Source organism: Plectrocnemia conspersa, unplaced genomic scaffold (genome assembly GCF_051122295.1).
Source record: "Plectrocnemia conspersa isolate PC_06_02 unplaced genomic scaffold, ASM5112229v1 ptg000002l, whole genome shotgun sequence".
NCBI classification, from domain to species: Eukaryota; Metazoa; Arthropoda; class Insecta; order Trichoptera; family Polycentropodidae; genus Plectrocnemia; species Plectrocnemia conspersa.
Genome location: NW_028277166.1, coordinates 18782452 through 18810255, shown reverse-complemented (window position 1 = coordinate 18810255; position 27804 = coordinate 18782452). Strand labels below are relative to the sequence as shown.

The 27804-nt window shown below is 32.0% G+C and overlaps 1 protein-coding gene across 4 annotated transcripts; it reads right to left on the bottom strand.

Moving 5' to 3' along the window:
* Positions 1-928: 928 nt before the first annotated feature.
* LOC148237965 (uncharacterized) lies at positions 929-27804 on the bottom strand. 4 transcript variants are annotated; one of them, XM_088205526.1, is made up of 9 exons: positions 27464-27804; positions 22575-23219; positions 10733-10835; positions 6390-6498; positions 6108-6318; positions 2875-3169; positions 2626-2816; positions 2191-2412; positions 929-2123 (listed from the first exon to the last, which is right to left on the bottom strand). In XM_088205526.1, the coding sequence occupies exons 2-9, from the start codon at positions 22710-22712 to the stop codon at positions 1890-1892; spliced, it is 1503 nt and encodes a 500-aa protein (XP_088061652.1). In that variant the 5' UTR covers positions 22713-23219; positions 27464-27804; the 3' UTR covers positions 929-1889. The 4 variants fall into 4 exon arrangements, with proteins under 4 accessions (XP_088061652.1, XP_088061653.1, XP_088061654.1 ...); XM_088205527.1 differs by having other exon boundaries at positions 6390-6486; XM_088205528.1 differs by having other exon boundaries at positions 10748-10835.

Sequence of the window (27804 nt, the reverse complement as noted above, 5' to 3'; positions counted from 1 at the left end):
TTTTATCCTTCTCGAACAATGATTTGCAAGGTTACTTATTTTCAGTGTCCTCCTTTGATATTTTCAAAATCTGATCATCTTATATTTAGAATTACTTTTTTGAAAAAAAGTCCTGGTTTTGAGTTTGTGAAAAAATGGTAACCTTATCTTTAAGGCGTCTTGAAGGCCGAATTAAACTATTGGAGATTCAGAGTGACTGCCTGGTTGGACTAGATCGAAATGTCGAAGTGAAAGCGACTGCTTTTCTCGGGCTTCAAAGAGTCGTATGGGTCGATTTGACGATGCTTGTAATTGAGTTTAAGTCGAAAGTAAAATCGTAGTCCAAGTGGAAGTTTCGAGTTCAGGAGCGGTAGTTCCGAATGGAAGAGAAGCTTTAATGCTGCATTCTGGTTTTGGGCTTGCCATATCATCGATAAATAGGAGAACATCGTCCCTACTATTACTCGACTGTGAACAATCTATATAATTTAGCACATTTACATTTATTTTAAAGTTTAGTCATCTAACAAATTAATAGGTTCGAAATAGTGTACAACTAAAAATTAAATTATGTTAAGTTATACTATACTATGAAATCATATATTGATAGAAAAAGATTGAATTTTTATATTTTATTTTTCAGCAATATTAAACATATCTACGAAATAAGCATTTAAATATCCGATTATTTTTCTTTTTACAAGAAACCTTCTTAATAAATTAACGATTTTAATTTTAGCTCAAACTAAGATATAAGTTGATGCTTTCAGTTTACATTAAATTCCAAGCCTCTAGCTCTCTTTGTATCTTAAAATACAGCATTGCAAATACTCAAGAGAATTTTCTTTGTGATATCTTCTTCAGGAGTATTTCAAAATTATTTGCATAAAAGTTAATCTAAGATGAATAATACCACATTTACTTTTAAATACATACTATAAAAAAACAATTTTATTAATATTTCTTTATTTTTTATCATTTATTGTGACACCATGAAACATATCTATTGTTAAATTATGATAATTAATCATAGGTAGAACTGATATACGCATAGATACATATTAGTCACATTTAATCGTCAGTTTCACATACAAAAATATAATGAATAACATCAGTACCAGCGCCCGAAGACGACATCGCTCATATCTCTGATTAGACATTTTTGGCCAATCAATAAACTCTAGAAACTAACAAACGAAACAAAAAAATAAAAAGATGAAATATAAAAAAAACTTAATTTGGCACAATCGAAAAAACTTCACAACTTTAAATTGACGTAGATGTAGATTTTTCTTTCATTATCTACATTAAAACATTAATAAATACATATATGAACATTTAAAATATATTAATTCAATCTCGATGAAAAAAGTATTGGTCCTGAGTTGTTTATTAAAGTAATAATTAGACGATGAAAAACGAAATGGAATTATTCTAGTGAATATACATAGATAATAACAATCACAACACAAACTTGTTAATATATTATTATATCTATTTATATTTTAAATGTTATAATGTGCACATTATAACTTTTTATTTTTAAATACTTTATTTCACATCGAAATAAAACTCACAGCACTCGCGTACGTATTATTCTAACATTTATGATAAATCTACATTTTTTGGTTAATAAAATAATAAAGCTACCGTTAAATAAATAACTTATGACAGATTAACGTGTGCGATTCATTCTTATTATAAAAATCAAGAACTAGCGGATACGTTAAAGAAATTCAACGTAGAACTGAAAATAAAGCGAAAAGTAAAAGGAGTTCCAGCGATTGTACTACTATAATAAAACGGTGTAATACTATACATTTAACTATCATTATACATATATGACACATTCATAACTTTATGCATTATCAATAAAGACATGTGTTATATTATAGCGACGATTATGCTCTTCAGAGAGATTGGTCTTTGGCCGACGGGTAATAATACAGGACGGCGCGTCCCGGCAGCTGCCAATGGGAGGCATGAAGCTCTATGAGTTGCAACAGTGTCTTTGTGACGGCCGGCGTCGCAGACGAATTGAGGAAAGCGTCTCTGACGGCTGCTAACAGACTTTCGAGTTCGGTTGGCAATTGTGTCTCTAGATCTCTACCGATAAAGGTGAGAACGAAGAACAAATTTTCAGTCTGAAAAATAAATAAAAAGAGTTAAATTATTATATGAGAAAACATTTATGGATATAAAAAATCTTACATCCGATGCAGACGGAACAGATGCTCTGATACATTCTTCACAGCATTTGCAAATTAGCGTTAGTAAGGCGCGAGTAGGTGCTGTAAGATTCTGGGGTAGATTCCCCGGCAACACTGTTAAAGATTGAGTACTGAGCTGGCGCAACTGCATGAACAATTCTAACAACAACGATATGAACGCTACGAGCCTGGGCCTACATCCACCGATCATAACGTTCAGCATCTGAAATCCAACATATACAAGTGAGTCATAATAAGTTTTTGATCTTCACTACTCTTCAGTAGTATAAAAAATAGCAATGTTAAAACCGTTACTTCTTAAGTGTTTTAGTTACTTTTTAATTTGCTTAATGTTTAATAGTTCAACTAATCATAAAGGATTAGAGATACTACTCATAATCATCAAGAATACATAAATACATAAAATTTGATTTACTTTATCTCTATCTTGATACCATTGTTGGCAAGCATTTAACAAAGATTCCAAAAATGTCTGATTCTTCTCCTTCTCTATGATGCTGATGCAGTGACGAGCGGCTGCTAAGGAGTACCTCGAGCTCTCCACGGCGCGTTTCATTATTTGGTTGCAAAGCTCCATCAAAGTGCGAGCGCACAGCTGATTGGGATCTGAAAATTTGTTTTAAAAATCAATCCATCAACGAAAATAACACATCATACAACTTACCTTCCATGGCCTTGTCGATATTTTCCTGAATTTCTGGAGGAAACGATCCCAAGTCCATAGATTCCGTAGTCAATCCGAGGGCGGCCCTTCCGCTGGCCATGGTGTCGGTGGACGTTAAGCTTTTGGAGCGCTTCAACGGCGCAGACTGTAAAGCCTTTTTCGTTTTGTCAACTCCGTTGAAGGGTTGTCCGTTTATTGGACCGTACTTCTTTTTTTCATTTGGTGCAGCATTAAGGTTATTGTTGATGTTAATGGTATTTTGCACTGGTAACTTAAAATGTACTCTGGGGGCAGTCTGGAAAAATAATATTTTATGCTATAGTTAATTAACATATTTAATTAGATCAATCAGTATTATAGATAAATTATGTAAATTCTTAGGTAAAATTAATTATTTATATGTATGTACATAAAGAGTAATAATGAACACTAATAGAATTAATGTTGTAAACCTTTTAGTGGGAACGTTGCATATATGTATGGTATAGAATACTCGTCTTAGTCAAAATAAGTGATTTTTAAGATTTTAGTAATAGTTCGTATAGAAATCGCTAGATGGCGTATGTGACAATCTGTGTTAAGTCATTTTATGCATCATTTTGAATAAGAGCATTGTGTTGGTTGTGCCTTAACTGTTGTCTTGTCTGAAAAAGGATCAATGTGAACGTCGTCTTGCATTTTTAGATACAAGTGGAAATGATAAAAAATTAACTGTAGGGAAAAAATATAATAATTTCAAATTAAAAGGGCATCGAGCATGGAGCTTCAAGAGAAACATAAATTTCAAACATAGTTGTCATCTTACAAGCAATGTTTTTTATTTAACTACATATGAATTTACCAGTTGCATTGTTTGGCATAAATAGCATGAATAAAAGAGTTGTTTTTGACAATGACAACTGTATGAAACAAAATAAAACCAAATGCCCCATACTGATTTAAAACAGAAAGCGTTAACAGTCTTGCATAGAATAAGGGAGATAGAAATACAGTAAACCAGCAAGAAATAGCTAATTGTTTTACATGAAAGAAATGTACTACAAACATTTCTTCAATGTTACTGAAATGCATGGACGTTAGGGGTGGAAAGGGGGGCATTTTTTCCCCTTGAATTTTACCATAAAAATGAAGATATTAAACTAAACGACCACTGACTGGCCCACTTTTGCTCCTCCCCTAGAAAAAGTTGAAATTTTAACAGGAAATTCTCAAGTCCCCAAAGAAAATCTGAAAAAGTTATTAGATTTCAACCATTTTATACATTCATATTTTCTAAATATATATTTATATACGTATAGATGTTATCGTGAATGTGCATTTTCCGGTGAAGTTACATTTTCACTAGTGATTTTCAAATACTTTTACCCCAGTAGACATATATTTCTAACAAAAATATAATTCAACTGATAGGCGCTAATGAAATGTTGCTCTAATGTTGCTCTAAAATGTCTATGAAACTCAATTTGGCAAATAAAACGTACATTTGCTGTTTAAACCAAAACATAGCCTACACGAATTAACCAAACCTATCATGACTTAATGTTCCTAAAAGTAATTATAGTATTAAAACATCCATTAGATCAAGTCAACTCTCAGATGTCATATCTCAAATATTGCTCCATAGTTTGTCTGCATGTTTTAAAAGTATGATAGCTATCCTTACCGATATTATTACGAACTTCTGGTATGAGAGTATATATATGCTTCATTCGATTCTCACTTATTGTAAGACATAATATTGTTATAAAAAGTCTAATATGAACGATAGATAACCGAGCGTTTTCACTGCTGCATCATGATTAAATAACTTTTAACATGGATTCTAAACATGGACCCTATTGAATTTGGCCAGAAAAAAGGATGATATTTAATGAAATACTATCAATCTAAATGAAATCTAAATATTAATAAAAACGATCACTGAATGAACAATTTTTGTCCTCCCCCTCTCCTGGAAAAAGCTGAAATAACATCCGTGCTGAAATGGGCAAAATAGTTAAAATCACAAACGTAAAAGCTTAAAGAAGGGGAATATTTTTATAATTATTTTCTTACAAATAATTAAAGAGGAATTCTATACTGAAAATATTGAAAACTCAAGACAGCAGAGAACAGACTATACTTCGCTTTAACTAAATAGAGCCAATAAGATGGGATATTACAGAGGCCATAAATGGAATAGGAGAAAATAATAATGAAAAATAACCAACAGAACACAGCTACAATTTTATATATATGTAGATTTATAAATATAACCATTATTATACACAACAGTCGGTAGCCTTTGTGATTTATAGACTATAAATATAGTGTGCTGGGAATCTTTTAGGTATATTACTATAATAATACTAATATATGTATTATACCATAATAATAGAGATACAAAATCAACCACTATAGATATAAATAATTGATAATTTAACTATTATAAGTAATTGAGCATGCAATTAGAAATTTTTGGATAAACTGTTTCTTTGTCTTCATAAAAAATAACATGTGCAGTATGTACAATTAGAATTTTAGCAATAAATTGCTATTTTAATAGGAAATTTAAAATTATTTTACTCATATATTAGCATTTTATTTAGAGTTGACTTGAAAATGAAAAAATAAATGTGTGAAATAAGAATATAATGAAAGGCAAAATTAAAAAGTAGTCGTTATTAAAGGGTAATTAAATATTTCATTAAACACATTTTCACTTCAGGTTGTGAAGAAATCGTGTTGTTTAATTTTAAACATCTAAATTAAGACTTTTTAATATAATATCAAAATGGATAGTCTTGGATGGATTTTAAGTAATGCTTTTGCCAATATTAAGGTTCTTCGGTATGATTTGTTTATAATAGAAATATTGCTTTGTTGTCATTATTTCACACTTATGGTAATTTATATGAATTAACAATATCTAGGACAGGGTGGGCGAAAAGTAACTTTACCTTTTAAAAGCTAAATAACTTTTTTAGGGATGAATATTATTTAGATCATAACAATTTGAAGCTTTTTGGCACAGTTTAACGATGATAGAGATGAAGAAGCACAAACATATGCTATTCTACAACTCTGAAAGAAACAGTGCATTCATGTCTAAAGTAACGACCAAGAACATTTTTTCTGATGGAATAAAGGAGTTGGTGCTACGGTGTGTGTATTTAAAATGCTGATCGTGACCTTATTATATGCAGATTCATTACCATATATGCGTTTCTGTAAGAAAGTGAAATCGTGTTTACATGTAAGATATTGCCACTGGACGCAGAAGTGAGGAGAGGCCGCATCATAGGCGGCTGGACCATCGTCTGGTACAAAGACGGAAGTGTTTGACTGGGCGGCATCATCGGAGGTAAGTTTTGCATGGTCACGTGTTGCAGGACGTTCCCGGAAGACTTCGAATGGTGAAGAGTTCTCGGGAAGTGCATGTTGTTGGGTATGTTCACATTAGATCTGAAGAAAGACAACGAAATATTATAATAGGCGAAGATCTTTCATTCGGTGACATTGTGTAGGATACTTACTTAGACATTTGAATCTCGTTCTGCCTGGCCATGGTAAACTCCTTGGCGTGGACGTTCAGCTTGTTGTTCGCCTGCTGCAGGCTGTCCACTCTCACACCTGACATGACGACTTCTTTTAAGTTTTAATAATGAAAAATTGGCAGACGACCGCTCGGCGAATCGGACGCGACGAAATAACTCCGAGCGGCAATTTCATGCAAAGAAATTCGCACTGACACAGTGGTGTATTCACGCGATTGAAAAATCCCTCATTTTCTTTTATAATTTTTTCCACACTAAAATATTCGACCATTACCAATGTACGTTAGAAACAAATAAAAAAAACAACAAAACAAACGATGATTTAATTAATTAGTAACTATGAAATAATAATATTATTATTTGTATAACAAACTCAAACTAGCCGTTTTTGAATCAACAAGTTTCGTTCCGGAAATTTATTATTGGAAGATGAGCGCTGCACTGGACCTCTTATTACAGTTTATGATCAACATTTTAAGGCCATTGTGTATTTAGACTCGACTGACCTTAAGCCAACGTACAGAAATATTGAATTTTGTCTCCTTAAACTGGGGATGGTGTTTGGGTGCCGCATAGTTTGTCACAGGATGATTGAATAAATTGTCTGAAATTGACCACATCTTAAATTTGTACTGAATATATACCTTTCTTTATAAATTTGCTTAATGATAATTTTTAATTAGGGGTTGTTATTCGACCGAAAATAAATCTAAACTAGAGTTAGGTAGAAAATATCCGGTTTTAAAACAAGATACGATCATTTCTGTCCAGTAACTTTAAAAAGTTTGAAACTCATTGTATAGCACTAGCAGTTCAACTCGAGTTTCCTATGTTGGCAGCACCGTAAATCAGACAGCTGTTAATAATCACGCATGTTCAAAGCGTCTAAATGTTATTTTTGCAACAATACATTTATAAAATGGATTCTTTGACAACCGCTCAACGCGTTAAAATTGTTCAATTGCTCTACAGAAATAACAATTCTGTACGAACTGTGTATTGCAATTTACGAGAAGATTATGGTCAATTTCATCATCCTATTGAGCGATGCGAACAATTCGCAATGTGGCTGAATACACGGAATTCGTTCGACGTTCTCAGCTTTTGGGTTTTTCTTATGACTCTCTTTGGTGCATTTTGAAACTGGACTTGTACCTACACAAGTATAAAATTCAGATCGCACAACAACTGAGGCCCAGAGACCACGGACAGCAAAGAATTTACGCAGATTGGGTGTTAGAGCAGCAGAAAGTTGATCTTCTCTGATGAGGCACATTTCCATATCTATGGTTGTGTTTATAAACAAAATTGCCGCATATGGGGCGCAGAAAATCTTTATGAGATTCACGAGAGACTATTACATGCACAAAAAGTGACTTTTTGGTGCGCATTATGGCCAGGCGGCGTCATTGGGCTTTACTTTTTTGAAAACGATGAAGGTCGGACAGTCAATAGTGAGCGCTATAGGCGCATGATTACCAATTATTTTTGACACGAAATTGAAAATATTCATGTGGAAGGCATGTGGTTCTAACAAGATGGCGCTACTTACCACACATCGGGTGTAACGTTGGAAGTGTTGCGTGAAAAGTTTTAATAAGTTTGGAAACTGACGTCTTATTGTAATATCTGAGTATATACTACAACTATATATATATATGTTTACCATAATTATGAAACTCTAAACCAGAACAGCTAAAAAAAAGTTATTTCGGATTTTTGAATTCTTAGATGCTACGATGTGCTAGATATGAATGCAAGATGCTGGAGAACTGATGAGAGCTAAAAAAGGCGTATAGAAAGCATGGGACATAATGTAATATAAATAATACTAAAAAAACAGTCTAAAAATATTTTTTGAGTCGATTAAAATGCGATAGATTCTTAAAGTGATTGTTGACGCCCGTTTCGCCGTTTGTACGCGTTCGCGAACGCCGTCATACGGCGTTCGGGAAAGCACCCAATTTTGACGTTAGTCGGCTCCGATCGTCGTTACAAAGCGGTCGGACCACGCCGAGCTCAATAAAACTTTTACACCAGCACACGTGTTTTTGGATTGACCTAAGAACTGACCAGCACGCGTATCCCTACACGCAACAGTGATTAAGAAACAAACAAGTTTAGGTAGTTTGTTATCTGAAGATCACAGAGCCACAGAGCAGAAAAATAGTGAGTTTTAGAAGAAAAAAAAATATATGCAAATTGAGCATGACCGTAAACGATTGACAAGAAATTTTATACCAAACTTATTAAAGTTAACTTTAAAATTAGAGTTGAATTATGGCGTTATTCGCGTGAAGGCCGTTTTATCAGGTTTCGAAGGACCAGCGAAAAACTGTTGCTGGTCCTGTTGTATTTAAATATTATATTCCATATGTTCTAACTGCCGCACCCGTATTCTACAGACGATATTTTTATGAATGGAAATCATCAAACAACGTCAAATATTACAATAATATTTTTTTGTTAAATAGGGCTTAATAAAAATAAATTTATATTTTTAATAATTCTTTTACATTTATTATTTTATACAGTAAAATCTGTCAATATTGTAAGATGTTATTTTAATGCTGTAGTTACATGGTAATTAAAAATAAAAAAAATATATCATCTTCCTTACATTTAGTATAACGAAATTTTTTCTTTGGTCCCGTGAGCTTCGCTATACTGAGATTTCACCGTAATATTTATGTCAGAGCTTCTTCTTATCTAATTTCCCCGTATATTCCAAATTTTTATATTGTCAATAATAAAATTAAATTGAATATATGTAAGAGAAATTAAGCACAATATATTAAAATATGATTTTTTTTAACATTAAATTAAATTTATTAAGTACAATTCGGCCGCGCGTGAACATATAAGGATTCTGTGCCTATACGATTTACGACGAATTTTAATGCGATGCCATACGTTTATACATACTAGCATAACTAGTAATAATTTTCAATGTTAAAAAATAAAATACGTACACCTAAACCCTCGTACATATGTGTTTTGTGTCAATATTTAAGTAATACTGGATATTCCGAGTTGAACAAGTGTTCAAAGTATTTTATCTTAGTGACGAGGGTCATAGTAGGTATCTATTACGTATTCTAATGTGCGAATAGGTAGATTATGTAAATTAAGTTTAATTTATATTTTTTGTAAACTAAGTATTTTCACAGAATAAAACACAGCCGAATGATCGCATGTGCTGTGATAAACTGGCGAGATTAATAACAAAGGCGCAAATAGTTACATTAAAATTCATATCAAATTATGTATTTTTCTTAATGCAACATATGACATTTACACACGAAAAAAGGCAAAATAATGCAGCACGAGATATCTGAAATTGAAAAATTTCTTACTTAAATGAAAGATTAGTTTTAAAAAGCAAGCATCGTGTATAATTTTGATATAGGTTAATATGTACGAGTATGATTTTAATAATTTTTGTTTATATTCAAGCTCAGTGGCTAAGACTAGAAAATTATAATGTTGTAGTCTTAAGAACATACATTTGTTACTGGCAATTATCTGAAATAATTAAATATTTTCATAGTTCATAAATCTATTTACTAAGAAATATTTTTAATGTTACTTTTTGTACTTATTGAGCAATATAAATGTTTTGCGAAACTTTATAGTATATAATTAAATTGCTTAAATTCTTTCTGTAGTACATCTAGAAACAAGTTTCGTCTTCGTTTAAAAATTGAAAGTATAATAGATAACTTGTTAAACATGTTTTTAAAATAATCATTTTCTAAAGGCAAACTTAGTTTCACTCATAAGTTTTATTTAATTGCAATAGCCATTATATTAAACGATTAAAATATAAAGAGTAATAAAATACATTATATCTAGAAATTTAATTCTTCAATTGATTCTCGAGATTGAGGTTATTGCCCTCAGATTATCCAATTAATTGGCACAATAAGAGGAGTATACGTATATATGTATGTTTTCTATGAAATCAATTGACTGAAAAATACAGGCTGAATCACTAGAAAACGTGTGTATGTAACACGCGAGGTTTCCCTAGCATATTCATAACTAAATACAAACAATTAAATGCAAATAAGCCGTTATCGAAAATAAATTAAATGAAACTTCCTTCGGTCAACAGAACGGTTCGAAGATGACGAATCCGCCGACTCGATCGACTGAATGCTAATGAAGTATTGTCTTTTTTCGGCGTTGCAAACATCGAACGTCGATGCAGTTCGAAACAATAAGCCATAACAGTTATAGAGTGATGGTAGAATGAATAGTACACAGCGTATAGCGCACACATCATACCGTATATCTATTACATACGAAAATATTTATACCAGATAAACTCTTACTAGGAGGTCTGTAGATTTCCATCGTGGGTTTCCCCCTGTTGTTAGCGTTGGTCACCACCATGCTTTTGCGCTTCGTCGGATCCCTCATCTGAAATGTGATACAACAACAATTAGTAAATGAAAGCTTATTACGGTACACAGTGATGCACTCAATGCGAAGTTTGTGTATTGAAATCATATGAATTGAATTTCTCCTAGATATAAACGTATAACTGCTTGAAAAGTGATGCTGCGAACTTTTTTAAATAAATAAACGAATACTGATTTCATACCAACGCTGTCAATTATTTAAAAAAGGACATCATGGATCTTAGTTTACAGAGAAGTTTGTTGAATTTACACATATTCACCTCACTATTGTTATAGTTTGTGTGGGACTAACCATTGCTAGAAGAAAATTATAAAAACGCTTAATATTTCATTTATTTGACCATCGAGACTTGGCCACGATGATCTTTATACATAAACATTTCATTCATTCATATACTATTTATCAACTCAAACGTGCACTCATATACATACGTATATATACAACTATTGTCATGAGATGATTTCAAGAGAGCTTTCGAAACAATACACAGAATAATAATGTTTAAAACATGAGAGATTATAGGTATAAGTGAAATGGTTTTAAGATGGTTTAATAATTATTTAAAAAGAAGAAAGCAAAAAGTTCAAATAAATTATGCTTATTCCAAAGAGAAAATAATATCTCAGGGTTGTAATTGGAGGTTGATTGCCATCCAACCACTGCCTTTTACATCGCGTGCTAAAGTAAAGGATCCACTACTCAAATTCAGTAACAATTCGACTCAAAATTAAATCTTTCTGTTCTAAAACCATTAATTATTAGCATAGTGAGATTTATGAGATACACATATCTACAAATTAACACTTTTCCTATTTTTTAAATGTGGCGACACGTTGAGCTTTTGTGCTAGCTTCTGTAAAAATTAATCTTGAGCCTACTTTAATGGCAACCCTAATATACTCACTAACAACCTTTAAGGACTACGCGCCCTAAAACCCTAGAACCACGTTTGATTTTTTTTTAATTTAATGGCATCCCTGCCCATTGCATTACAGATGTTTTTAATTACTATTGTCGCTGTATGACCGAGTTAAAATATTTTATCTTTACTGCCATTGCTGATTTAGGACTAATAATATTCTGTTATTAAATAGCTTCATTGATACGACTACTGTTAACAAAGACTAAAAGAATAGTGAAATTATCATTAATTTATAAAAAGTTATTAATTTTTGCAAATGTAAGAGAAAAAACGCAAAGATTAATGGGACAACCATAGCGCACATACTGATATCGACTACTTAAATAGGCGAGGAACAGCTGACAAGACCATTCGATAAACGAGAGTTACAGAATTTTATGACAAATGCCTTCGAAGTTAAGAAAACCGTGTTGTTGGTTCACTAGAGCCTGCTGAGTGTTTATTACCAGGCTTCGCGCGGGATAAATCCAAACTCATTCTTTATTTATCCTGTTATAACAAATTTATTTAAATACTTTGCTATAAACAATATTTCTAGTCTGGTGTTGATCATCGGCGATGACGAACCTTCGCCCTTGACATTCCCACATACAGCTGTCCATGCGAGAAGCATGGACAGCTGTATGGGAGAATTTTATAAACACTAATGCTTCCACTTCACTCTCCGAAAGTAGGCGACAGTTGGCCAAGGACGGGAAATATAATGTGAAAATTCGGGCTTACTTCGGTCGAGCTCGGTTGTCCCCGCGCTAAAATCTCTCGCAAGTTCTCCGAGGTCACCGCGAACGGGAGGTAAACTGGGGGTAATTTTGGTCGAGGCGGCCGACTTCGTCGCCTCCAAAAATTCCCTCGCTTTCCGAAAGTAATACCCGAAGACGCTTCGAGCGCGAGCGGCGAGATACTTCCCCTTTCGCTCTCTCGCGTGACGAGAGAGAGAGATAGAGATGGTTTATCGCAAACTGAGATAGAACGATTCAATTTTAATATGGGCGTCTTCACGATCGCGCCACTGTTTGGTATTTTTGCCCGATCTGGACGGCCAAAATTATTTCACCACTTTAGTTGATTCCATAAGTGCTCTTAGTCAAATATATAATATTATAAGTGCTAAAAAATACAATTATTTAAAGTATTTCTTTAATTGTAGGCCCGAGGAATAGGAATTCCGTGTTGAACGGTCGTACGAATTTCGCCGCGTAGCGTAAAAAAAAAATTGTATATGTCACAAATTTGCTGTTTTTTATTAAGAAAAAGTATTTGACTAGCATTTTATCATACTCAGTATCGTTTTTTTAAATATGTATATATTTAGTCATTCCAAACAAATTTTTATTTTATTTCATTAGTACGCGATCCACAATTTGACGTTTACTGATTTTACCACGGTAACCATATTATTAAAAAATTACAATCATTACAAAACTGTATTTTAAATTTGACGTTAACATTTCTTTAATTGTAGGCCCGAGGAAGAGGAATTCCGTGTTTAACGGCCGTGCGTAGCGTAATAAAAAAATTTAGCCGCGTAGCGTAAAAAAAAAAAATTGTATATGTCACAAATTTGCTGTTTTATATTAAGAAAAAGTATTTGACTAGCATTTTATCATACCCGGTATCGTTTTTTTTTAAATATGTGTATATTTGGTGATTCTGAACAAATTTTTAGGTCGTAACTTTCGCGACTAAGCCCCGTCCCATTTTTAAGAATAATACATTTTTAAGGTATGCAATGTGTTAAAAACCGCAAAAATCCGCAGTCAATTTTGCATGTATCATAAAGAGAAAGACCTAAGCTATATATTGTATATAAAATCTCAATTCAGCAAATTGACTTTCCATACTTTTCCTTAAAAAATAATAGAAATGATTCATTAGTTGCACACTTGAACGTTTCCTGTTTATTATTTATTAGTGACAGTGAAGCCTCGATTCAACATAAAATGTCTTATTTACTAACATTGATCTATTCCGGTGCATTGCAATCATCCACCATCTCCTTTTTCTCCATTTGGCTTTAATTTTTTTTGTGTTTAAAACACGCACGTAGTTATAATACGCGAGGTTGAGAAGCGTGCACGCGTATGAAATTCCCGGCTGTGCGAACGCTATTCGAAAAACTGCGACCTTGACCGACTTCGGTCGAACTTCCACTAGGACAACTTTCGGAGAGTGAAGTGCGGGTATAAGAAATGGGACGATGCAACTCAATATATCTATATCTAAAAATGAGACGTGTCTTATAAAACAAAATCAAAACTAAAAATTAAAACAACCAAACTTCATAAAGTAATAGTGAATCGCTTGACTAAACTCTAGTCCAGGACTCGGCAACCTATGACCCGCGGGTCACCAAGTGACCGTTTGGTGATTTGAAGTGACCCATTTCAGTTCTGCAAATATATTTTTTTTAACGTGTTACGATGTCACGACTAGACCACATATACGGTTGTTAGGACCAAAAAAAACTGCCCCGAATAGTATTTTTAATAGTCACATTTTAATTATTTTGCCCCGCAGCCAAAAAAGGTTGCCGAGACCTGCTCTAGTCCATATTTGTTTGTTTATATAAAAAATTTTTAGCTGCTATTTTTTTAAATATGTAGTTTTATACATGCTCGTTTGTTATAACATATTAAATATATTAAAATTAAGAAAAATACAGATCTAAATACAAAATACATGAAAATATCATTGCAGCATAAAATTATGCTGTTTTTGCATTCACATATGAATGACGTCAGTGAAAAACTGTTAGCACATTTGTCTGATAAGATGAACAAATAAAGCGCAGCACAAAGAAAGGCTAATTTATTCAATCTGAAATTCGCCAAGATTTGCCTCGGATTCTCAACATATTGCGTGGGACTCGCACAAAATGAACCACACCATTTTTGGATTGATTCGAGCGGAATGCGAGTGTGTGACTAAGTGCCTAAAAAAAAACATTTGGAGAACACGTCTAAAGTGCGCATTTGACGTGCCATTGGTACTGCCACACCTTTGAGAGCCGCTCCTATACTTTCGCGGCTTTGATTTGCATCCCGTGTCTAGTGGAAAGGGTTAATTGCCACACGTGAAAGGCTCTCTAATCTCAGATCCGATCGACTCTTTTTATATACTATCGAATGAGAGTTAAAAATTAAAGACTGGTATCGTACTAGTCGAGAAAGCAATACAGCTTATTATACGGATATGTAAATTAACAGATAACTATAATTTTAATAAGGTAAGTATGATAGGTGCTGCAAAGCTTCGTAGAGTAGTTTTAAGTAGTAAAAATAAGTGGTTTTAAGCGAAATTTAATGATTCGAATATCATTGCTTTTGTAAAACACTGATCTGTATCAAAATACCTATTTTTATTATAATATTTATTTAATCTTGTCCAATATGTATTTATATTATATATCGCATGAAGTTCGAAATTCAATTCATAACTTATTTACGTGACGTTAACCTATTTTATGTTTGACCTATTTTATTTTTTATGGGACACATCTTATTCACAGATGTTACAAGAAATATTTATATTAAAGACAATTGTTGTTAATTTATAAATTATAAATTAAAAATATACGTTGCTTTTCTGTATATTAATATATGTTTTGATTGATTTCGACATATGTATAACGCGTAGATATATAGCATAAATAATATATGTAAGTAGCATAAAAATTACACGTAAGATAAACAGCGAATTTAATAAGCTACAACAACACTAATTGCTAATCTATTAAGAAGCATAGAAAAAGAAAGTTTTTTTCTTTATTGGCATTCATCGGCGGATCACTTAACCAACACGTTGAAAGTGGACACGATGGACGAAAGCATTAGCATAATTAATCAGTAGGCAAACATTATTTATTCATATGCGCAATCGAAAGCGCAAATTAAATAATTCAAATGTGTATGAACACAATACATTAAAAATAAAAGGGGAATCGATTTGTTTTTTGCTGTTGGTAGCCCTGCGTTTTATGTTACGGCAAGGCTTGAACTCAATGCATTTATATATATGCAAATAAGACATTTTCGCTATGAAAATTTTGAATTTTTCTCGTCGATCGCGTTGTTTTTCCAGTTACGTACTCAACGATCGCACGTGTTTATTAATAGGAAGGACGCGGCTATAGAGAGTTGGGATTAAGCCAAATGAGATCGCTTAATTGACTTTTTGTTGTTGTTGTTGCCATATGATAGGCTGTTGAATCATATGCATACATTTATTTAAAAATGAAATATGCATGACAAATAATACAGCTAGTGCTCGGCCGAGTCACTCGGCCAAGGCTGATGAGGCTTAAGATTACTCGGCCGAGTACGATAATGTTTCCAGACTCTATGTAAAGTAAGCATTATTATATACAAATGTGTTATATATATCACGATTTTAATGAATAATAGATTAACTATTTGTAGTATAGTTTCAATCAAAAATACGAGCCCATACTGCCAGTAATAGAATACTTTTAATGGCATACGCTTCTGCTGCTGTACGTCATACTCAGTGTTTCTATTAATTTTTGTAGTAAAAAAATAAAAATGTTTTGCATATATTTGCATAAATAAACTAATAAAGTATTACTAACAAATTGAGTTTAAAAAAATAACTTACGCCCACGCATTATAATGAAAAATATTATAAGATATTTAAAAAAAATACTAGCATTTATTGTTTCTAAGCAAATTATTTATGTACGTTTTTATTTTGAAAGAAGAATTTCTTCCGTCAACAATCATATTGTCAGCATTGTTTATATATTTATCAAATAAAATCATTAGAATTTATTGCCACATTAAATGAGTAATGTAAACATAATATAAACTAATTATTGGGTAATTAAATAAATTAACGATTCTGCTGATTTGCCCATACCTAAGCATTAATCACCATCCTAACAAAAACGAGAAAAGGATTAAGTAGTTATTAGTCAAGAACCTTATTTGCGGGGGGGGGGGCAGGTGGGGGCATTTGCTCTCCTTGAATTATTCCAGCAAAATGTATGTCATTTAATGAAATACTATGAATTATAATGAAAAATATTAAGAAAAACGACCACTGACAGGCCATCTTTTGCCCGCCTCTGAAATAAGTTTTTGGTTTATTCATATGTGATGTATAAATGTTACAGTGAATGTGTATTTTTCGGTGAAATTAAATTTTTTCTAGTAGTCTACATACATTTTCACCAGTAGATATATATTTCTACTTTTACAAATATAATTTAACTGATAGACGGTAGTGAAATTATATGCTACAGTTACGAAACGTCCATTTTCTGTTCAAACCTAAACCTAACCCAAGTTTTAAAACTAATTATAATTTATTTTTACAACTTTCATTAGGGAAAGTCTAAGAATACAAACTAAGCCAACCCAACTCTCATGGGAAAATAAGTGAAAGATTAAGTACAGATGACGCGTCTTACATATTGTTACATTGTTTGTTTGCACTTATTGTTTATGAATATTATGATTTAAGAATCGCCAAAAACAATTATCCCTTCTCAGAAGTCAAAAATCCACGTCAAAAGCAAAAGCTCGTTACCGAGCGTTCCCACTGCAATGGCACCGACACGATTTTATTGCTTTTGACGTGGATTTTTGACTTCTGAGAAGGGATAATTGTTTTTTGCGCCCTCCTATTGACCAAAATTCGGTTTGACTACACTTTAACTAATGCTCAATACTGACGTGTATTCTCCGACAAACTTTTACAAACTCATTGGGTCTTAAAACTACAGAAGTTTTACCTTTTTGGCCTCAAATGAAATGGCATTGTGCCCTTGAAATGTTTGAAATTGTTCTCAGGCACTCACAGAAACATTTGCGAAATAAAGTCATATATTATATTAATGATGTTGTTTAACTTCTCTCCTCGAGGGGAAGTCAGATGTTTTGGGGTTCCTTGACATGGAAGGCCGTCTTACCGGTCTCAACATGATATATTATGCTGCATTGCTAGATTATTTTATTTTACATATTATAATACGTAGGTTGGCCACCACGTCCATACAGTACGCGAGCCAGCAATGCAAGAAAGTCTGAGTAGGAGTGCTCGCTCGATTTGGACCAAACTTCTCTTGGTCATAACGACTTTTGTAATGGGCATTACCAACAAAAAAACGGAACAGACATGTTTGTATATGTTTTTGATTATCTCAGTGAGAAAATTAAGAATGTGAGTAACAATGCTTCAAATAATGTATTATTTATTACTAAACTAGAATTTGAATGGAATGGATATTATGAAAAAATTGGATTTGGAATGGAAGTCCTCAAAAATGGTGGTTTTATTCTGTTCCCTATAATACATCGTTATAAATTGGCATCAAAAACTTTTCATCCAAGACTGAAATTAAAAATGTCATCCAAGTTTTAAACTTCATACGGTCTCGAGTTTGACTCATACTCTTTAAAATATTCTGACAATAAGTTAAAGCCGAACATGTAGTTCTGTTGTATCACTATCTGAGATAGCTATATTTGTTTTAGTCCTGAGCCTAAGTTTTTTTCTGATAAAGGTAAGAACCACTGGATTAGATCAATTTACGTGTTATTTCTGTTTTAATAAAAAGAAAATGTGGCGAAAATTTTATGAAATATCGCTCTTAAGAAATGTCAAGGCAATTCGAATGTTGCAGTATAAGCGAAAACTCCTACGCATATACTAATTAGGAAGTGCAAACGTTGAATTGATCGTTGTGCAACTAAAGCGACGATCTGACTAATACAGCAAACATGAATTATATAAATGACTTCTTGAATAGATGAAAATAGACGAAAAACACATACGCTATGAAAGTGAGTAATGCATGATCTCATGCTTTTCATTTTGCACATATGAATGCTACATTTGTATTAATTTTCACACTAGAATATTTACATATGTACTTTTGTATTCCAAAATAATTACTATGTATCTATGCTATTCGTTTAATATATTTTGTAAAACATATCCTTCATTAATCTGAAGATTGCTAGTATGGATAATATCGCGATTATCTGTTTTGAAGACAGCGCATTGGTCACGCAGACGCAGAAGTGAAAGAATTTTGTCGTTTTTACAGTATTCGATTTCTTCCGTCATAAACTGCGAATCGACATTTAATTTCTAGATTTATGACACTGCGGACAAGCTGAGAATCGAGATCTTTTAGAAAGCAGTATTTTATTGAAATTCTATGCCTAAACTCGGTTGATACGCTCGCCTGATTTAATAGTCATAAAATCAGCCTCAGTACTCAACATTCTTAAAAAACAATCAAATTGCTATAAAAATTTGATTAATCATAAACTATTTAGTAATAATGTGCTTATGTATGTCAGATTATGAAAGGGTTCCTTAGAAAGTCGAATAGCCAAAGTTTTTTTAATTTATAAGTGTGAATATTTTTTTATAAATTTATTGATCACTAACATAAAATTTTAATGACGTTTTTCATTGAATCGTCAATATAATATAAATTTACGAATAATCTTCGGAAAGATTAAATATACAGGGACAATTTGTTTCTGTTTATATAAATGCTGCTACGAACAGACAAAATGGTATTTTGAAATGAGAAGAAATAATGATTATAAGGATAATAATCACATATGATTTATTTGTGAAACTTGTATTAAGCCCGAGATGCTTGGACTAATTCAAGCACGAGTTTCATACCGCTGGCATCCGTGATGTACGGACGCAGGGTAAGTTTATTTGTTATTTAACATCAGAAAGACGAAATAAAAGATTCGGATAGCAATCAAAGTTTTTAGTTGATCCTTCAAGCCCAGTAAGACGATCTTCCAGCGAGGGTCAAGGTCGCACGCGAAGTAAGACTTCTCCATAAGGGCTTACTTTTAAGTCAGATGTGCAACATCATATATTTTTCATTACATAAACTTTTTTTATTGAAAACAATTTAAAACTTGCTGGCTCTCTAATTTGCACCAAAATATGTCATTGATTATGATAATTAATAGGCATCAGAGTGGGCCAAAAAGCAGATATCTTTTTCGGGGTTGTATATTATTCAATTTAAAAACATAAACTTGAAATAGTTAATGGAAATAAAACAGAGAGCACACATGCGGTATTTTATTTAAAGAAGTTATCCTTTAAACCGGCGATATTGGTCTTGATTAAACGTTTCGAGGTAGAAATGTCAGTTAAGAATCTTACTAAGATATTTTCTTGGATACGACTCGAGTAGGATCGTATCTAAAATATTTACGTATACATATTTAAGTATATCCATATGGAATGTGGTGAAAGCAATATAACAAAAAGTTAGTGGAATATCTGCGGAGAAGAAATAATCTCCAAAAATTTTGATTTTTGGGCATATTTAAAAGAGCAAATGTTTGTCAATAAGCTCATATCTCTTTTTGAGATTAATAACATTATTTATAAAAAATAAATCTGAGTGGTACAGCTAGTTATGAAGAGCACATTGATATTGAATTTATAAAGAAGAAAATGAGGATTATTAGCAAGATAATATTTGTTTATGTATAAATCAAATAGTGTGGATGTCATATAAATAGTATGTTAAATATAAAATAATAACAATCCAAATACAAAAAGTTATTTCATTTTGAAATAGTATAGTGACATTTGTCCAACCTTATTGTTGACATCATTTTGGAATTGGAATTTTATGCAATTTATAAAAAAAATACAATTAGTAGTCATTTGTAAGATGTGAAACAGTAATCTCTGTAGTTTTTTAAAGGGGCAAAAGAACATTTTTAAAGAAAATATAAGCTTCCCGAAAATTCAAAGCTTAATTTTTGCATTAAACAATAGTTTATGTAAATCAAAACATCATAAGCATTTTGGTTCAGATGGTTAATTATTGATTTATTTTTATATAAGCAAATGACTTTTGGTCTAGTAATGAAAAACACCAGCAGAGCACTATCTACTTTGCTCAATGCAACATATATAAACACATTGTTAGAAATGCACACGAAATATTTTGTAAGTAAAATATAGTGGCACAGTTCAATTCCTGCAGCTCTTCGTAGATATAGTCGAAAACAGCATTGTGTCTTACCAGCTTGCTGAGAAGCTAAAAGCTGCTAGTATTTGATGGCAAATTGGTTAGAAAAATGCATGTCATTGAATGAAATGTACCATATTAGAATCGAAATATTAAAAAAAACAACCACTTCTGCCCCCTTCCCTGGAAAAATCTAAAATAACGTCGCTGATTCTAAACCATAAATTATTAGGTTATTCCTCAAAGAAAATCTAAACTAAAGAATCACTCCCGAAAATATTATTTTAAATATGTCATTTCAGTGAAATTATATCAGAGTATATGTTCACTAGTAGATATATATTTTTACCAACGAAAATATAATTTATTTGACAGGTGCTAATTAAATTATATAATTTCAACTTTTCTGTACATAATAATATATACATTTACATACTTATCATTATTTATGTACATGCGATGTATAAATGTTATAGTGGATGTGTATTTTTTAGTGAAGCTATATTTTTACTAGTGAAGTCCAAATACATTTTCACCAGTAGATATATATTTCTACTAACGAAAATATAATATGCTGATCTAAAATGTCTATGAAACTCAATTTATATACATTTGTTATTGAAACCATTTACTGAAAACTTACTTAATGCAAGTTCTAAAATTAATTATAGTTTCAGTACTTTCATTAGGTCAAATCCAAAATATAAACTAAGCCAAGTTATCCCTCAGGCGGAAGAAAAAGTACAGACATGCAATGCATCTCGCATATTTTTCTATAGTTTGTCTGCATTTCGATATTAAACTGTTTTAAAAATATTATATCTATTCTTGCCGATACTGCTACAGACTTCTGATATAAGAGTGTCGGTCAAAGTATATTCAAACCAAATTTTGGTCAATAGTTTAGCGCAAAAACAATTATCACTTCTCAGAAGTCAAAAATTCACGTCAAAAGCAATAAAATCGTGTCGGCGCCGCCGTCGCAATATGAACGCTCGGTAACGATCGTTCTCACTACGACGTTACGAGGATAAAATACCACAAAATTGGTTAAAATTCGGTTTAGATTTGCTTCTTTCGATCCTCACTTAGTATAAGTCGTAATATTGAATTTTAAGAATATTAAAAGTAGATTATTATTGAATTAGATAAATAGATTTTTAGCATGGTGTCACACTGGTAAAAATAAAAACAAAGCAACTAAATATACATGAAAGTGTTCAATACCAGAAATCACATTTTTTGTAAATAGAATATATGAGTGTCTAATAAAATACTAAGAATGACTATGGAATTTTACACCCTGCAGCTGAGAGTCGCTGAGCATCGAAAGATGTTGACAACACCCTTCAGCAACTTTAAAAAGTGTTGCATGGTGTACATGCTATGTTAAGAATACAATTAATTATAAATCAATGCTCCACAGCAAAAGGCTACAAATACAGATACTAATAAAGATATCAGATAAATTTTCTCTAAGTCCTCTCTAACAAGAAGTACTTTGCTAAGATTCTAGACACATATCATACAGAAAGCAAATCTCTGATAAATTATTATAGTGACACGCGCTCCGCATAACAAAACCGAGCATCCTGACGCCTTATTTTGACGTTGTTTGTACTAAATCTTTATCCCTGATCAAACGTCACACCCAAGTCCTTTACATTAGCATTTCTAGTTACATAAAACACTTTCACTTGAACTATAAGGAAATTCCGCGGAAGGAGATCTGAAAAATGTAACAATGGGAATAGTAATTGATCCCTGTGGTACTGCCGTGGCAAATACACTCAAGAAAAAGTGCTGCTAGTGTGTATCTAACCTGATTATAATTCTGATGATGCGACTGCGGCCGAACAAAGCTCCTCTCCCTGGTTATGATGCCGCCAGGAGAGCCGAAGTCTTGCAGTCTGAAACTGCGCTGCAGCTCGCCGGCGTGCCCGCCACGATCTGAATTCATCTTCGTTCAATTTTTCTATTCTTTCCGCACGAACGAGCCGAGTGAGATCGAGAAAGATTCGCGTTTTTTCTTCTTCTTCAGCGAGAAACATAAAACACTTTTCCGCTCGCGAACATCGCGCATCTCCGCCGAAGCGAGGGTTAAATCACAAAAACGTCACAGTTTTCACTTTCCCGCAACAAAACGGGGAATGTACGACAATTCGATATGGCAACACCGAGGGATTCCGGATGGCACGTCGTTCGTTGACTAGTAGCGATAATTGACTTAAATATTCAAAAACATTCGATGTTTTTCCGTATGTATAATATTTTTTCGTTTATTTCAAGAAGGCGTCACGCGTTTGCTTTTGGCCAAACTGCACTTTGGCGCTGCAAACTTTTATAATATTTATATATGCAGTGTCACAGAGTCGGATCCAGTCAATTAGCATTTATTGCTTGGGCGAGAAGGCCAATGAGCGCTGTCCGACATGTGTCCCACTTTGCGTCACTAGGTGGACGTGAGCTGCAAAAGATAAACAAAAATTTTCCGTTTTGAAAAAAGGAAGAAAAGCAGGGGCCATTTTTTGCCTGCGCATTTGTTTTTTTTCACAGGCAACAACACACACAAACAACAGTAACAAGAAACAATACCTACGTAAGTATAATGTTAGTTTATTAATTAATTTATGAACATATGGTTAAATATAGATGTTATTATAATATATGGTAAATTTCAAGCAACATTCCAATATCACGTTATTGTGTTAATTTTATAATAGGGAAGACACAAACACATTAATGACCCCCTCCACTTTTTGATGAAAAATCAAACTATAGACACAGCGTGTCTGGATTTTACCACAATTCTTCACAAAGTATATCTAGATGTGTGTGAAATGTGAAAATACATTTTTTCATTATATGTGGCGAAAAGTAGGATCAAAGTTTTGTGGACAAAGAATATACCTAAAATCAAGAGATACAACTACAACTTTTTGTATATACTACTAATTAATCAGATCTATTTTAACATACGCTTGCTAGATGTGGAGTAGCATAAATTTACAAAAGTTACAAAAAATCAGAAATTAAGTTAATACTTATAGCATATGTATATATTCATGCCAAAGAGTATTATAAGATATTTCGCATAATTTCACTAACCCACATAAAATATATTGATTATGATATAAATAAACTCAAGTTTAAATATAAAAACAAAACGTCACAGCACATGTTCCTAAAGTGGTCGATGTGACAACGTTAGAAGGTCGATTAGGTTTCGGGAGTCAAGAGAATAGATCTAATTAAAAATATCTAAATATTACATAAAGATAATAAAAATATTTTTTCCATAAACAGACTATAAAAATAATATTTCAAAGATATTTTTGGTGAAAAAGTCAGTCATAGTAGTTTTATTAAGATAAATAATAAAGAATTTAATTAAAAATATTTATAAGGGAAATATGTAATATAAATGTGCTATCATTTTTGGGATCTATATGAATATAGTTAAGAAACTCTTGAACCCTTCAGTCGACAGTTAAAAAAGTTTGGGGATCAATCTTTATAGGCACATATTTAAATGTTTCTATCCTTTCTATATCGTTTATTTTATTCAAATTACAAAAATGTTTTATTTTCTTCATTATAGCTACAATTTTTTTTTATTATCATTGTATTAAAAATAAAACAATTGTAATTATGAATATGGTTAGATACTAGTACTACGTATTTTATTTAAATATTTATTTATTATAATGAAATAAAAGTTTTGTGAAAAAAATACAATTCTAAGACTATTTTCTCAGCGACCAAAATCCTGACATATACGATTATAAATATTACATATAAACTTTTTACCAGTATATAAGTCGGCTGCTTATTTATTTATTTTTACGGCATTAGCCTAATGTGTTACAACGGGATAAACACACCCATCAACTACTAAGTAAGTAAATCAGAAACATATATTTTATTATTTATAAATTATTATTACAGCTTAAAAATCAATGCACTCGGTTCGATTTAAAATATTTATCTGTGAGATTAGGAAATTCTAGAAAAACATAATTTGTGATGATCGATTTGAATTGGAATTATAATTATAAATTAATATCTAATTCCGATCTCCCAAATACAATAAAAATAAAAAATATATGATTTTAAACCAGATTTTTCAGGTATTAGTCAGTGACTTATTCAACTTGTCAATCGTATAGTTAATGACATGAATATTATACATGTATTTTTTTTTTGATAACAGAAGTTAAAAATGTGGCTTTCGAATCATTATATTTTTGATTGAAAATGAAAATATTTTCATGTACTAAATTCCTTAAAAATCATATTTGCTATTAAAAAAAATACTTCATATAATTATAGCATTTCAATTAAAATTAAAATACTTATATTTTTATTTAAAATTACAGTTTCGGAATTTTAAAAATTCTAAACAATTTCTGGAAATCAGTGAATAATAATTTTAATAAATCAGAGCATCAATTAATATATTTTTTGTGAGATCATAAAAAATAACACTGCGCAATCAAACAAGCTTCAAAGTTTTATGTAAGTAAAATTCCAATTTTTAAAACAAATACTTAAAAATCAACTATTTATACACGCGGTCTAGAAATTAAAACTTAAATGAACAGATTAAAACTGAAATTCCTGGGAGACTGAAAATATTGCTGACCCTGTAATATAATATTAGCAATAAGGTTAAGAAAAATATGTTTTTGTAACACTTGCAAATTATTTTTTATATCGTTGCTCCGGAATTGAGATGACACCGTTGAGTGAAGTAAATATAATAAATATTTATAATAAAAAAAAATCTATTGAATGCTCTGAACTAAGAAGGAACTTAGAAGGAACATTTTCAAAGTTTTAATTAAACATCCTAAAGCACTATCCAAGGACGCGGCGACTATATTTGAATTAGAGGTCAATTCATCGCAAATTCTACCTATACATATAATACAGAGAGTTTCTAAAGTGACTATTTATTTATTAAAGAAATAAGAGTAACAAAAAAACATTGTATCACGATCCATGAATCAGTAAAAGGGTATCCTGTTGTTTTATTGCTATCGTGATAACTGTCACTACGTGAAAACTTACATTATATGCTATGAATCGTGATCAAACACAACGTTGTAAACAAAAAAACTGTACCATATCATTGCAGACATATATAAACAAAAAAAATATGTAATGATTAAGTTATATTTTGACATAACCTATTTCGCGAAAGACTAGTATGACAAATAGATTTTTATCACATATTTTTTTAACAAAAATACAAAAAAACTAGTGTAGCAACGATTTTTATAAAAAAAATATTTTATGAAAAAAAAATATTATTTTCAGAGAAACTACAACGAAGCACTTAATATTGATAACAAATAAAATTTATTAGACAGTGACATTAGAAACATATCGTTATTAATAAAATAAAAAATGTAACCATATAAAAAATTGCACTCAAAATTCGTTATATCTAATTAAATACATACCAATATGACGTGAATTTTTGACTTCTGAGAAGTAATAATTGTTTTTGGGCCCTCCTATTGATCAAAGTTCGGATTATTACACTTTGACAAATGCTCTCATATTATAAATCCGTAGTAATATTAGACTTGTACTAAAAATTCTAAAACTGTGATTAGTTTTAGAGTTTTCATTTGGTCAAGATGGGTTTGGTTAATTCGTGTGTCAGGTTTGGCTCTAACAAAACATCTTCGTTTTGCAACCGTCAAGTTGAGTTTCATCGACATTTTAAAGCAGTTTATAATTTCACTGGCAGTTAAATTATATATTCGCTAGTAGAAATATATATCTACTGGTAAAATGTATTTGGACTTTATATATAATAAGTGCTTAAAACTACGCCATTCTTAAAATTTCATTATATACAATAAAAATTAAAAAAAAAATATTTTTAATTCAAAACGTTTTTTTATTTAGCTCGCTTTTTAATGGAGTTAAGATTTTTTAGAAGTTCAGAATAGACGCCATTTTGAAACAAGTGTCATGTACATATGATTAAAGCCCGTCAATTTAACAGGTGTCAGTTTCTATTCAGACTCACATTATATGTATATGTAGAAATGGTTTTGATATTAATAAAACAAACAATTAGGTTAGAAAAAAGCTTGAGAGAAACTACTTCTAAAAGCTTATTGAATTAGATAGTGACCTTATAAACACTCATCATAAGATATCAGCGTAAGTGATTAAAACAAATAATATTTACATTGATTAGATGAAAAGTTACACTGTATGATTTTCTGAAGCAGGTGTCATTTTTTGCGCTTCCCCGGTATATGAAGATAAACATGAGCGTTATGTAAACACATAAAATTACGTTGTACAAATATTAGGTAGATGCCGACGAAAGTTTGAGATGCATGTAATAACGATATAAATTAGCGAGACACGAATCGGATTTCAGCTGAACGTTAGTTTATAGTATCTATAGAGCTGGTCAAAATACAAAAATTGCCAGCGAAAATTTTAGAAATGTTCTACTTTTTTTAGGCGACACTGCTATGTATATTTAAAATGAATATGCATGCAAACCTCCGTCGCTGAAATTGTGACAATATATGTTAGTAGATGAAATTTTCGCTTGTTAGCTATTAATAAAGAGCGCAATAGCGCGGCGCTACTGCGACTTGTTGCTTCCTAGTTGGGCGGAAAAGTTTTAAGTTTCGTTAGTCGGTCGGAAAAGCTCTTGTGGGGGGTAGGTCTTACCCTTGTCTTGTCGATTGGGTAGTGCGTTTAATTGGAGTTTCGTTTCGGTGCGATCGAACGCGCCCGTTGGCGATCACTGCAAAAGGAAGAGAAGAAGGGAAGATCGAGCGCCGAAAATAATATGCACCACGCGCCGTCTATAAATAGGGAAGTGGGAAATAGCGTCGGAGTGTACACTCCGGCCGGTTCGGATTTGCGAATCGCGAAAGAAAAGAGAAAATCGCCGGGGGTTGCGGCGACGATGGCAGTAGTCGGTGAGGAAAATATGGCGATGGTCGCGCGTTCGAAGGTCACTGTCGTTCGATGGCGCGCGTCGGCCCGTCGGCCGCCGCCCGCCGACT

Bases quoted from the DNA above. Each gene is read 5' to 3' on its own strand.
- LOC148237965 (XM_088205526.1), bottom strand. From the start codon at position 22,712: ATGAATTCAGATCGTGGCGGGCACGCCGGCGAGCTGCAGCGCAGTTTC. The intron at 6,319-6,389 runs GTAAGTATCCTA...GTCTTTCTTCAG, and splicing joins AACGAGATTCAAATGTCTAA to ATCTAATGTGAACATACCCA. The intron at 2,413-2,625 runs GTAAATCAAATT...GTTGGATTTCAG, and splicing joins GGTATCAAGATAGAGATAAA to ATGCTGAACGTTATGATCGG.